The sequence below is a fragment of the Ylistrum balloti genome, unplaced genomic scaffold (genome assembly GCF_031769215.1).
Source record: "Ylistrum balloti isolate Yb309-2 unplaced genomic scaffold, AGI_CSIRO_Ybal_v1 Utg370090, whole genome shotgun sequence".
NCBI lineage: Eukaryota > Metazoa > Mollusca > Bivalvia > Pectinida > Pectinidae > Ylistrum > Ylistrum balloti.
In genome coordinates, this window is record NW_026782122.1 from 914,270 (window position 1) to 928,125 (window position 13,856).

The 13,856-nt window shown below is 36.5% G+C and overlaps 3 protein-coding genes across 3 annotated transcripts; 1 reads left to right on the forward strand and 2 right to left on the reverse strand.

Moving 5' to 3' along the window:
• Positions 1-233: 233 nt before the first annotated feature.
• LOC132549927 (uncharacterized) lies at positions 234-4,559 on the reverse strand. Its single transcript, XM_060213911.1, has 2 exons — positions 3,348-4,559; positions 234-875 (listed from the first exon to the last, which is right to left on the reverse strand). The coding sequence occupies exons 1-2, from the start codon at positions 4,557-4,559 to the stop codon at positions 291-293; spliced, it is 1,797 nt and encodes a 598-aa protein (XP_060069894.1). The 3' UTR covers positions 234-290.
• A 6,760-nt stretch (positions 4,560-11,319) lies between these two features.
• Positions 11,320-12,395, reverse strand: LOC132549928 (uncharacterized). Its single transcript, XM_060213912.1, has 2 exons — positions 12,375-12,395; positions 11,320-12,177 (listed from the first exon to the last, which is right to left on the reverse strand). Exons 1-2 carry the CDS (start codon positions 12,393-12,395, stop codon positions 11,488-11,490), a joined length of 711 nt encoding a protein of 236 aa, XP_060069895.1. The 3' UTR covers positions 11,320-11,487.
• A 68-nt stretch (positions 12,396-12,463) lies between these two features.
• LOC132549929 (uncharacterized) lies at positions 12,464-13,450 on the forward strand (the record flags this gene model as incomplete). The annotated part of the gene is made up of 2 exons (XM_060213913.1): positions 12,464-12,518; positions 13,175-13,450. Coding segments are annotated over exons 1-2 (331 nt in total), but the record flags the coding sequence as incomplete, so codon positions are not given.
• Positions 13,451-13,856: the final 406 nt, after the last annotated feature.

Genomic DNA, 13,856 nt, shown 5'->3' on the forward strand with positions numbered 1-13,856 from the left:
CTATTTTTCAGCATTATTACTTTCAAAACCCTACTTTGTTTCTACAACTTAAAACTACTATTTTTAACTTACTTTCACGTGAACACGCACGTGTTTATCAATATATCGTATCAACGCCTGTTTGTTTCTTACTTTCTGTTTCTAACGTTTCAAAATGGATCTGTTCAGTCGCAGGTTTACCAGAGTAGTGAATATGTATATTCTGGATGTTTATGTAGAATATCGTCCTTCATTACACAGATACATATACATGTATTCAAAGTCTAAGCAAATCAACAAATCAGCTCTCCTTAACCTACCAGTGAAACATAGAAGATTGTTTGTCCGTTGGCTACAACTATATGTCCGGTGTCATTCCTTGAAGACGTAAAAATGGTTTGATCGATAAAAGGTTCGTCTTTCGTTGTAGTAGATTCCTCCTCAAATATCCCTGAATGACCTTCCAACTCCTTCAGACGTGTGATGGAAAGTCTCCCCGCTCCTCCTTGAACAACGAAGAATGAGTTACCTGGGTTACATACAAGAGAGTGCACACGGTCCAGAGGAGAGCCTCCTAATCTGGAAAGTGTTCTCAACATATTACCATCTTTATCCAAAATAAAAAGACATCGCAAACCAAAATCGGACACCAATAAAAATCCGTCGCAATTAATGACTATTTTCAAAGGGTACCCAAAACAATATTGTTGGCTGATAATTTTCCCAGATGGTTTCTGTGTCTCTCCTTTGAATCGCATCAGGCAACTCTTTTGAGACTGAGCATTCATTTCGCATCCACCTTTTTGTGTTGTCATACAGGCAATTATAGCACCATCGACCGGCGATACAGCAAGACCACGCGGATACAGACTTTGAAGGGCGGCAAGTGTCGACACCTGAAGAAAAGAAACAACCCATTAACAGAGGTAGGTCAGACATTACATATACCCTTAAGAAGATGCTTTCCATTGTTTTTAATGCTGTTGGTTGCATTAAGATCATATTATAATCCCAAGATATAAAATAAACATTTAATAACAACATTTTAGAAAACATAATAACCCCGCACAAAGTTGATGCTTCCCATTCTTTTTTAAATGCTGTTGGTTGCAATCAGATCATATTACAATCCCAAGGTATATAATCAACATTAAATAACAAAAATTTAAAAAAAAAAACCGTAATAGCCCGGCAAAAACGTCATACAGTTTATATTATTTCTAATATTTATTCAGGCTGGTAATATCAAGACAAGTTCTTATAAAACAACAAGTAGAATATTCTGTTTAGGCTCCGTGACGTACATTTCAATAGCACAACAACCTTCACCTTTTATCTCGTGATTACGAGGAAGTATTTATCATAAAACTGATTTAGAAAAAGGAAGGAAACCGCTTGTTTGGTCTATCTATGAATACATCTGAAAATTTCAAATTGCTCTCGAGGGAAAATCATAAAATTATACTTATCATGTAAAGACAGATTTAACACTTTTGGAAGATCTGTTGAGAGTTTTATAGTTTATAATCAAGTGCTTTATGGTGAAGTGATTCACAAAATTGAGAAACATTCAAAGCAAATTTAGCAGGCATGCTATATCGTGGATGGAAACATAAAGTATGCCTTCTGCATATCGCATGCCTGCTTAAATGTAAAAGAACCGTTAAGGTTGATGAAATTCGAGGCCTAAATGTGTTAATGTTATGCCAATACATAATAATATTATTTATTATTATTATTTACATATATAATTTATAATATTATAATTGGATTTTGTTGGTACTACAAATTCTCAAAGTCAGGTCAACATACGAACACACACACACACACAAATACACACGCACCTCCTCAGAAACAAATCCAAAAAATTGAAATGTAAAATTTTGAATGAATGTTTGCAATAAAAAACACAGGTCGCACAGATATACGCCTCACTGTTTTGGTGGTGAGAATATTATCTTAATCTGTAACTTCATTCATGAGATTTACACAACAAAAATTACTTCAAACACGTCAAGAGTAACCATTTCCCTCCAACCTTGACCAATGGCCATCAAACTCTCATGAAGTGTATAACTTGACGTTATGGTGTGAACATAAAGTAAAGATGTTCAGAGTAACAAAGATATCTTTGTAAACTACCTTTGTATGTATGGACGCACAAATATATTACTATATTTCCATTAGCTCAATGGTGAGCATGATGAAACTCAGTGAAAATGATTGAGCGAACGTAGAAAAAACAGTGACGTGGACCAAATGATAGTAAGATGCAGTCGACCTGACGCATTCACCAGCAAAAATACCACTACCAAAAAAGTTGTTAAAAATGACACACAAGAGAATAGAATAACACATTTGGTCGCAACTTTATAGGTTGTACAAAAGACACAAAAGTAAATAGGTGTGATACATTGATGGTTAGTAAGACTGATTTATCTTCTGCACTTATGGTCAATCTGTTTGATTTCATAATGTAAATAACAATAATAAATTATTAACCTATCAATAATTTATCTGTTATGATAATTTCATAATCAAGGTAAATATTATCGTTATTCACGTTTTCAAGGCCTAACGATAATGATGTGAATGTGGAGCACTTGACCGCAGCCAAGTGGTTGGGAAAATGGCCAGATCATAATTACCTCTTTTTGGGAATCGAACCCTGACCCACATGTTGAACCGAGGAATACCAACATTAGCTTTTGGTATGTATACGAACATTTATAGATGTATGTATGTTTTAACTAATGTTTCCTCAATGAAGGATTCAACCAATTGCGTTGTAGCCACATATCCAATTAATAGAAAGTACTGAAACAGTTCAAAATATATAAATGTACATATCTTTCCGTTCTTTTAAAATTATCTAAAGATACCGACTTTTACAATGACAAAACATTAAGATTTAAACATATTTATTTTGTCAAATAAGTACAAATGGGATTTGGGCCCTTTTGCTAACTTATCTTAAGCCCTTACCCAAAAAATAAAACAATACACATATTTACAAGATGTTACATACATATATATCTATATATATAGGAGAGAGAGAGGGGGGAGGGAGAGAGAGAGAAAGGGGGGGGGGGGGTAATTAACTACACACTTTTTAACATATACAAGTATACATACAAATACTTAGAATGAGGACAGTCCCCCTCCGATATCGACGGTAGCAGCTGACACGACACATTTTTCAAAAACTTTCGACTTATCTATTGTTCATCACATCCCGTGCTTTGATTTGCATTTTCGTTTTAGTGACAAAACAATTGTGTATGCAGTATAATCCTTAGTTTGACGTAATCTGTGCTAAATGTGTACTAAACGGTGTATATTTGGTACAATCATTAGTCAACACCTACCTCTAGATCTGTTCCTACCATAAGGATTCTCCTCTGTGAGGGACAGGACACGTAGAGTACACCGATTTTAGAGACAGCCAGACAATCCACTTGTCCCATCCAAGAACATTGAGAGAAAGCTATCCATATAAATCCTCCCAGTGTTGTTACTAGCGACCCCACGCGTTGACATGCTCCATCACAAGGGCATGAAACGTTCGTCCTACTGTCTTCATTAATATTTATCTGCAGAGCTTTGGATTCAGTTTTGGTAAGTCGTTTCCAAACCGTTTTGATGTTTTTGAAACTTGACCATCTTTTAATTCCAAACCCGTCATTAGAACGCGGCATTTTGATGTCCTCAGTACGTGATATTTTTATCAAGTCACATTTTTTATTTTGGATTGAATTCTCTGTATTGAGATAAGAATTTGATTCTATTTCTTCACCATTCACTAAATCATAAACATCACTTTCACTGACAGATCTTTGAGTAGACAACTTCCGACGACCAGTGTCTGAAACTCCCGTTGCTTTGCCCTCTTCACGCCTGGTTTGATGTTTCTGAAGTATTTCCAATTGGTTGATTTCTCGTTCTAGTTCCTTGAGTTTTTCTAAGTATATCTGGTTTGCACCAGAAACATGATAATTTTCCACGTAGCTGGGCGATTCAGGTGCAGAATCATCTCTAGCTTCAAATGGGTCATTGTCATGTTCCTCAAAATCCATATCTTCAGTTTTTGAGTTTTCCGCTTGGTTTAGGGAACAAGTTTCATTGTTTTCATTGATAACGTTAAAAATACTGTCGGACCGGAAGTAGCAATTTAGTGCTCTTGGACATTCTAATCTTCCTGACTCGTTCAAGCTGTAACTTAATGATGGCGATTTTGCAATTCTCGGATATACCGTGGATCCTAGATGATCTGCCGTCACTAAATTTGGAGTTGCTGAATGTGATGTTGAGGCTTCGTCCATATCATTAATATCATCACTAAAAATTCCTGTATAATCCTTAGGTTTTGTCTCAGAGCTCATATCATCAAAAGAAGACTGAAAGAAATCTCCTTGAAGATACTTATCAAGAGAGTGAGAGCTATTTGTTTGCTTCGTGGTGTCAGAATTGTCATTTAGGTCAAAAAAGGGACACTCTGCAACGCTGCTGGCAACGCTGTTTTCTACTACATCTGTGACATCCTGATCGGTACAAGTTGTAGGTTTCAAAAGGTCAGACATCCTGGAAGAAATAAAATCACAAAATATGCAAATTATTTTCTATAAAATATGTATTTCCCTCATATATTTCATTCGATCACTTTGGATTTTCCTCGATCGCCAATTACGTTTTAAATTTTAGGCCCTTAGGATCAATGATGAGTCCTAGGAGGACATCTGTTTGATGCAGTTTAATTAATCATTTGGCTCTACTGTATCGAATTCAAAATTGTATAAAGTGCTATTAACTTGTGTGCATTTACACAATCTTCGCCATTGATGGTTTATTAGGGCTTTTCACCAAAAGGTTAAACAACCTATTGTTTTTGTTGGTTTTTTTTTCTTACTATTATTCTTCTCCCGAACTTATGGGTTCGTAATCTTTTAAACGGTAAGGGATAGGCACGCAACATATATAGTGCGTTATAGAAGTACATCTGAACGTTTAATTCCGTGTTTTTAAGTAGGTAAAATTCCAATATGGCCGTCATGACCTAATTACCACAATTCTGATAATAGCAAAGTACACTCAGTGCTTTGATCTCTTACTACTGATGATTCCTTTTTTACTTTGATTTCATACAGTCTGCCAATATATTGCAGGCATTGCCTTTAATTACAGGCCGAAATAGGTGAAAAGCCCGTCAAAATTGTCTGTGATAATTTCTGGTTTTCATCGTCGTTGTAACCTCTTACAGTGAAAATAGATGAAAAGAGGAACCTTTGGATAAAGCAAATGTTTATATCTTCGTTCTGTAATGTTTTGAAGCTCTCACGAAAAGCCCTTAAAAATACTTAATTTTAATAAACTTCTTGTGTTTTACACACGAACCATGTTCTACATTATTTTACCTTCAGGTTATAAAACATATTCATGCTTCAAGGAATCAAACCTATGTTATGTTCAATTGTCACACCGAGTCCAAAACGACAAGGGCATACCGACAGGTCTGGCTTATCTAAATGCAAATTTAGAGAAGTGTTCTGGAAACGTAAGTGTATTCATCGACGACATCAGCCCTGTAGATATTTGTCAACAGAAGAAAGTAATGTTTTCAGATGAGGCTAGCTTTATAACAAATGCAATGGACGTCGAATACATATGACTTTCTTTTGTATATCTCCTTATCGCTAAAGCATATATCTCCAACTGGATCACGATGGCACAAGTCCAAGCATCAATCATAATATCTCTAATTTCTTTTTTGTTAGTATATCTGTCAGCTGTCCACTATAATCACGACTAACCATGCTTTACGTATATTACATATTCGACGTTATCTACCAGTTTTGTACACTTTTCTATTGCACATTGTAACCGTGTAAAGTTACGGCAAAGATCAATATAAAGGATACAAATGAACACAAATTAAACAGTTGATTAATTTTGTAAGTTGTCGTTTGTATAACTTGTAACACTGTAAAGTTATGTCAAAGGTACGTTTATTACCTTCAGTAAATATCACGTTGTCATTTTACTCAATCAAGTATATCTTCTTAATAAACATATTTTCAACGTAACATAATTAACTGTATTGACCAAGATTAACATGGCGACTGTTAAAGTAGAAAACTGCTTACTCTTCCAGACCACCTGGTCCTTTTCCATATGTTAAATATATGTTGGTTATTCTGAGGTTTTATAGTATACAAACAAGGCTGTTTCGAGCTTCGTTATGCTTATACACCTTTCCATTAAAATGTTGAAACTTCGTTTAAACAACCCTAATTTCTTCAAAATTTGGCCCGTAGAATGATATTCGAGTCCTAGGAGGACGAAATAGCTTTATGATGCAGCTTAACACATTATTAGGTTTTTCTGTATCTAATCTTATATTTGTAATGAACGATGCAATTCACTTTTATGTCCTTTGTATTGCCTTCGAGACTGCAGGTAGTAGACACTGCTAATGGCAGTCTCCGAATTATACACATGTACTTAACGGCCTTATTCATAAGATATAGAAAGATAACAATTATTGAATTATGGGACCAGTGAACATTTCCATTTAGGACATTTCTTTTGAATAAATATGGTTTACTTCAGGCGCTGCCTATATCAAAAGTTAGGCACTCACTATCACTGATGAGTCCTGTAAGAACAAAACAGCTGTATGATGAAGTTTGTTTCATTATTTGGCTCCACTGTATTAAGTTCACTATTTTATCAAGAAGCGGAAGTATATGCTGTTCCTATTTAGAATGTTATTGTGATAAGTGAAACAGATCTAAATGAAAGACAGCGATGTAATTCTGCATTTTTCGTGTTTAGAGCTGACTAAGTTAGATCTAGATTTGTTAGTAGTTCTTCAAAGACAAACGCCTTCATAACCAATGATTATGTAGATGAACTAGGAATAGAAATGTAATATACTGATTACTGCCCGTAGACCTATGATATATGTGAACCTGAGGGACACTTTTCAAGTGGATGTCTACATCAAGAAATATAGTATTCCGGTAATGGCCAATAATATTTCCTCCTGGAAAATTGTCACAGTATGATATCTTGTACATGTTTACACAATGCATTGCTAATCCGGTTGTTAGTCATTTAAAATGTTATTTATCAGTATAAAAAGAGTATACATACCAGATTTTGAATTGTTCATTTCGACACTGGTTTTCGGGGAGCGTTATTTGAGTGTTAAAATGTCCCGGAGGAATCGGTGGTGGGTGGTTATCATTATCAGAAGATCCTTTTCCATTTTGTTTAGAGAAAGACATAACAAACGTTGTCGAGCCAGTGTCATTCACAGGAATATGAAGCTATGAAACGGTCAGTTTGAAATGAAATTGTTGGAGAAAAAATATTCAATAGTATACAGTAGTAAAAAATTTACACGAACTTGCGTGACAAAAGACTACGTCGCTGCGAAATGTTTTTGCCTTTTGAGTCATGTATCATCACATGTATCGAAACAACATATGTCGCGGTAAAGGCCACATCCTAGCCCGGACTTTCTATTTCCTCAAAGATTGTTTTTATTCAATGTTTGTTGAATTTGTCGTGTACATAATTAACATTTGAATAGGACCGGCTTACTTAGGGAAGTAAACACCATTAATTTAGAGCACTTTCTTTAACCAAATGACGAATAAAAAAGGGATCTAAATGTCTGGATACGAGTTATACATTCATTGTTTTATTCTTGTAGTAACTTACATCACAATGTATTATCAAACTACACAACTAGTCGTATGATTCATAAAAACAAAAAATATGTGACGTACACACGAAGAAAACTTCTTTATTACACAAAACCAACGCCTTAATTATATTGTAATAATGTAAATGGATGATTTTTTTATTAGGAAAATTGAGTTAATTAAAGTTGAGATGTGGGCTTCTCAGCACATATACATGTATACTACATAGGTATGATAATACACAGAGCAATATATCTGCACTTACAGTGGTTGATAAGTATATGTACAATAAAGACTACGCTGTCAATTACTTATAATTCTAACATGGAAACAAAAATCAGTTTAAATTGACAATCAATTATCAGTTATATGGTCAATTACAATTCAGAAATAAACATCAGATCTAATTACATAGGACAATCAATTATCAGTTATATGGTCAATTACAATTCAGAAATAAAAATCAGTTTAAATTTACATAGGTCAATCTACTAATCAACTATCATCTATACGGTCAATTTCAATTTAGAATTAAAATTAAAACGGGGCAATTTGTTAAAATTTACAGGTAATAATTAATTAAATTATATACATAAGTATTTGTTAAAATTTACAGGTAATAATCAATTAAATTATATACACAAGTATTTGTTAAAATTTACAGGTAATATTCAATTAAATGATATACACAAGTATTTGTTAAAATTTACAGGTAATAATCAATTGAATTATATACACAAGTATTTGTTAAAATTTGCAGGTAATAATCAATTAAATTATATACACAAGTATTTGTTAAAATTTACAGGTAATAATCAATTAAATTATATACACAAGTATTTGTTAAAATTTACAGGTAATATTCAATTAAATGATATACACAAGTATTTGTTAAAATTTACAGGTAATAATCAATTGAATTATATACACAAGTATTTGTTAAAATTTGCAGGTAATAATCAATTAAATTATATACACAAGTATTTGTTAAAATTCACAGGTAATAATCAATTAAATTATATACATAAGTATTTGTTAAAATTTACAGGTAATAATCAATTAAATTATATACACAAGTATTTGTTAAAATTTACAGGTAAAAATCAATTAAATTATATACACAAGTATTTGTTAAAATTTACAGGCAATAATCAATTAAACTATATACACAAGTATTTAGTAGCATAATGACGTGCGCAGCATATAACTGGTTAGGTTAGCATTACTCTTTTACGTCCTATTAACAACCAGGACATTTGAGGACGTGTCAGGTTTGGGTGTACTTTGGAACTGCCCCATGTTGGTTTCAAACCCGCGATCCAGATAAGGATTGCGAGTGATAAAGACGGTCAGAGGCCTTAACAAATCGACCACCGCGGCTCACAACATATAATTGAATTGTTATGTATTAGCAAACAATGACATAGATTTAAATTCCTTTTGATATCACACTCGAGCCTTGTTATCAGGGGAAATATTTCACTACCTTTACTGATATGTGTTTACATCAAGTCTTTTAGCCATTTATGGTTACTTAAAACGATTTCTGGTTCAAGATAGATTTCTACTCGTCATGGACGGGGGAGCTGTTACACGTAAGGGAGAGGGATGTAAAGATGAAAAAAAGAATGCTCACCATTTACATTTATGAGGTGAATTGATGTTATCACACTTGTTAATCATTAACAATATGGCATGTACTGATGTACGTATAGTCTCTCATAACTCTGAATGTGTGGTTTACATTTCTGTACTACATCTGATAAAGTTTTATCAATGACATTTACCATTTAAATGTATGAAACAAAGTTAATGACACATTAACAAACAAATTCTATTCTAACACCGAACAAAAAAGATTTTACACGGAGGCTACTGTAAAAGTACAATAAAACCAGGTCTTCCGGAAGAGAAAGCGTTTTCTGCTTCATCGCAGACACCGCCATCATAATCTTGGTCGATCCACGTAAATGCCATGTTCCCAAATAAGAACAAGGTAAATAAGAACAGGGCCGCAATACAAACTAAGAAGCATTAAATATTTCAAACTTCATATCGTACCAAGGAATAGAATAGATCTCAATGCGATCATTATAACAACTGTAAAACTTCCTCATAATCTTCGTCAGTCTGAACCTCTCGAAACCCCGTTATGTGACCTTGGCTGTCAGTTGACGCCACCTTGCAAAAGCAAATAGTAATATGTTATAGAATATTGAATCAGATTGGACAATAGGTTCGGTATGCCGGATTGTTTCTACCCAGAAATGGTAAAATCACAATAAGAAAACTGAAATCATTATGGTTGTCATACAGGTTGGTAGATAGTTGCCCATATTTCATTGTAAGGAAAAAACGAGATACGCGGCTGATATAGAGCTGATATAGCAGAGTATGTGTAATCTGGACAGGAAGGTATTGTTATGGATATAATGGGTTGTGGAAGGGAGACAACTCACAACTTACGTTATGAAAATGCATATGTTAAGCTCCCTTGGGAGAACTCTCTAAAAATGGGGAAGGAAGAAAGAAAACAAAAAATAAAAATGGAAGCATGTTCATCGGAGAGAAAATTTAAATGGTTTATTTTTTATTTCAACAAATCCTCTCATGGTGAAGCCAAGCCATAAAGCCGACAGTATATACAATGAACAATGGTCAATGAATTTAAAGACATCATCAATATATCTTACAGTGATATTGAAAGGCTTTACATGGTCCATGTGGCCTGTTTTGATCAGCTATTCAAACACAAGAAGCAAGTCAGTCAGGATAGGGGCACAGTTTGTTTTCCAATATTGGAAGATGTTGTCACCAAACTCGACTTAGATATTGTCAACAAGAAATTCGATGATTTTTCATGACCTCGTCATCCATGTATTTCTATTTTCACTTGGAGGTATTTTCACAAAATACGGTATAGCTCACAACCATACAATAATGTTTGTACTGTCGTTTAACTTTCTTTGAAAAGAATGCCCTCAAATCAAGAGAAAAGACGTGTTTCGGTGTACAGAGTGATGAACAACAAGTGTTATAGAAGAATTCATAATAACACAGACGAGTCCTGGAAGGGCGAGACAGCTATTTGATGCAGTTTAAGTAATGTTTTGCTCTACTGTATCTGAATATAAATTTGTATTAAAAGGTGCGGTTCACTTGCGTATCTTTTGTTCAAACTATCTAGTGGTTTTCTTACAAATTGGATTATTTATGTTTAAAGAAATGAACAGTTGTTTTTTTAACTTGGGATAGACGACTCTCTCAATTTTTTCAAAATATCAATATTTTTGCCACACTGTAATTCATAACGAATATTTGGTATCGGAACGAAACTATTCAACTGTACACTGCATTCGACTTACGAATATATGACATATCATCTCCGAGCGAGGACACGGAACAGTCTCACTGCGGATGTGTAAACAGCGAAAAGTTGCATTGACTTCAATACAAAGTAGACAAACGCTGGTATAAATTTGAGAAACTATTATAAAGTAACTACTTACTCATATGTGACAATTTTATATAATGATATGTATTGAAGTGGATTTCTATCCTGCACAAGATATATATTTTCTCTAATATATATTTTTACGAAGATGGAATGAAATCGCGACAATGAGGACATTGAAATTTAATATTAGGGAAACAAGCACGATTCTATACTTCCTTGAAAACACACTTTTTGCTTTGTAAATGTGCGGAAATTTGAACACCTCAAAAAATCCTGTATGTGTATCAGTAGTAGAGAGAGGTTTTGAACAATGCTCAGAGACACACAAGTACAATGTTTAAGTTAACGTTTTAGGCCGTTACTTGATTTCTTGAGAAGAACTTTAATCAAAGCCCTACCCATCACTACAATCAGTGACCCCCTAGAATCCACCGCCGCGGCCGTTACTGTCTGTGATTCAAGTTCTGATACTGCATATTTCTTTACAGAAGTGGAACCATCCACATAACGGCGTATCCGGATTATATTTCTCAGGCCGGATTGGACTATTAGTAAGTCATTGTTGGTGTCAAATGTGAGGCCGTGGTTTGTATATATTCGTAGGTAGGACTGATTGTACGAACCCAGTAGTGTTCCCGTGTTAGATAGAAGCCACACCGTTTTGTTGCCATGGTCCGACACAGCGATGTCTCCGTTTGTACTCGCTACAACCCGGAAAGGATATTGAAAGAGATTTTCTCGTGTGACTTTTGAACCCTTGACGCAATGGATATTCTGAGAACAAATACATCTTGGTCGTCTGCTTCCACGGTTGGGGTTGCTCAAAAATTGTGAACAACCACTTTCTGCATTTCTCGGACATGTCACACAATGTCGTTGGATAAAATAGCGGATTACACATGCGCCATGACTACCACAATCCACTTCCGGCTGGTTAGTGAGGTTTGGAACTATACAGGCAATCAGAAAATCTCCCGCCGGATCAATGGTTATCCCTCGGACAAAGCTCGGTGTCACCAGCAGAGTGTTGAACTGTTAACACAGATGTACAAATGTAGTTTCTATAACAGACTGAACGCCGCCATTAATTAACCGAAAGAGTTATAATGTAATATAGAGGAATATGTAAATAAAAAAAGACTGTGATAAGTCTTGAAAACTAGTATTTAATACATTTGTCAATATTTATTTGAAATAAAATAAATTTAAATTCAAAGAGGAAAAATGACTCCAAAATAACGCAGAAACATTTTTCTGTTTTTCCTGCTAAATTGAAAACCTACTTAACGTTTGGTGGTGGTGAATTTCCAATAGCATAATGACGTACGCAGGTGGTGATGGTAATGGTGGTAGTGTTGATGGTGGTGGTGATGGTGATGGTTGTGGTGGTGATGGTGATGGTTGTGGTGGTGGTGGTGGTGGTGGTGGTGGTGGTAATGGTGGTGGTGGTGGTGGTGGTGGTAATGGTGGTGGTGGTGGTGGTGGTGGTGGTGGTGGTGGTGGTGGTGGTGGTGGTGGTGGTGGTGGTAATGATTGTGGTGGTGGTGGTAATGATTGTGGTGGTGGTGATGGTGATTGTGGTGGTGGTGATGGTGATTGTGGTGGTGGTGATAGTGGTGTGGTGGTGGTTGTGGTGGTGGTGATGGTGATGGTGGTGGTGGTGATGGTGGTGATGGTGGTGATAGTGGTGGTAATGGTTGTGGTGGTGGTGGTGATGGTGGTGATGGTGGTGGTGATGGTAGTGGTGGTGGTGGTGGTGATGGTGGTTGTGATGGTGGTAATGGTTGTGGTGGTGGTGATGGTTTTGGTGGTGATGGTGGTGGTTGTGGTGGTGGTTGTGGTGGTGGTGGTGGTGGTGGTGGTGGTGGTGGTGGTGGTGGTGGTGGTGGTGGTGGTGGTGGTGGTGGTGGCTGTGGTGGTGGTTGTGATGGTGGCGGTGGTGGTGATGATGATGATGGTTGTGGTGGTGGTGGTGATGATGATGATGGTGGTGGAGGTGATAGTGGTGGTGGTGGTGATGGTGGTGGAGGTGATAGTGGTGATGGTGGTGATGGTGGTGGTGGTGATGCTTATGGTGGTGGAGGTGATAGTGGTGGTGATGGTGGTGGTGGTGATGATGATGATGGTGGTGGAGGTGATAATGGTGGTGGTGGTGGTGATGATGATGATGGTGGAGGTGATGGTTATGGTGGTTGTGGTGATGGTGGTGATGGTGGTGGTGGTGATGGTGGTGGAGGTGATAGTGGTGGTGATGGTGGTGATGGTGGTGGAGGTGATAGTAGTATTGGTGGTGATGGTGGTGGAGGTAATAGTGGTAGTAGTGGTGGTGGTGGCGGAGGTGATAGTGGTGGTGGTGATGTTGGTTGTGGTGATGTTGGTGGTGGTGATGGTGATGATGGTGGTGGAGGTGATAGTAGTATTGGTGGTGATGGTGGTGGAGGTAATAGTGGTAATAGTGGTGGTGGTGGTGGTGATGTTGGTTGTGGTGATGTTGGTGGTGGTGATGGTGACGGGGTGATAGTGGTGGGGATGGTGGTGATGGTGGTGGTGGCGATAGCGGGGGAGGGGGGTTGTTTGTGGTAATTGTGGTGGAGTTGGTGGTGGTAGTGGTGGTGGTGGTGGTGGCGGTGGTGGTGGTGGTGGTGGTGGTGATGGCTGTGATGGTGGTTGTGATGGTGGCGGTGGTGTTGGTGGTTGTGGTGGTGGCGGTT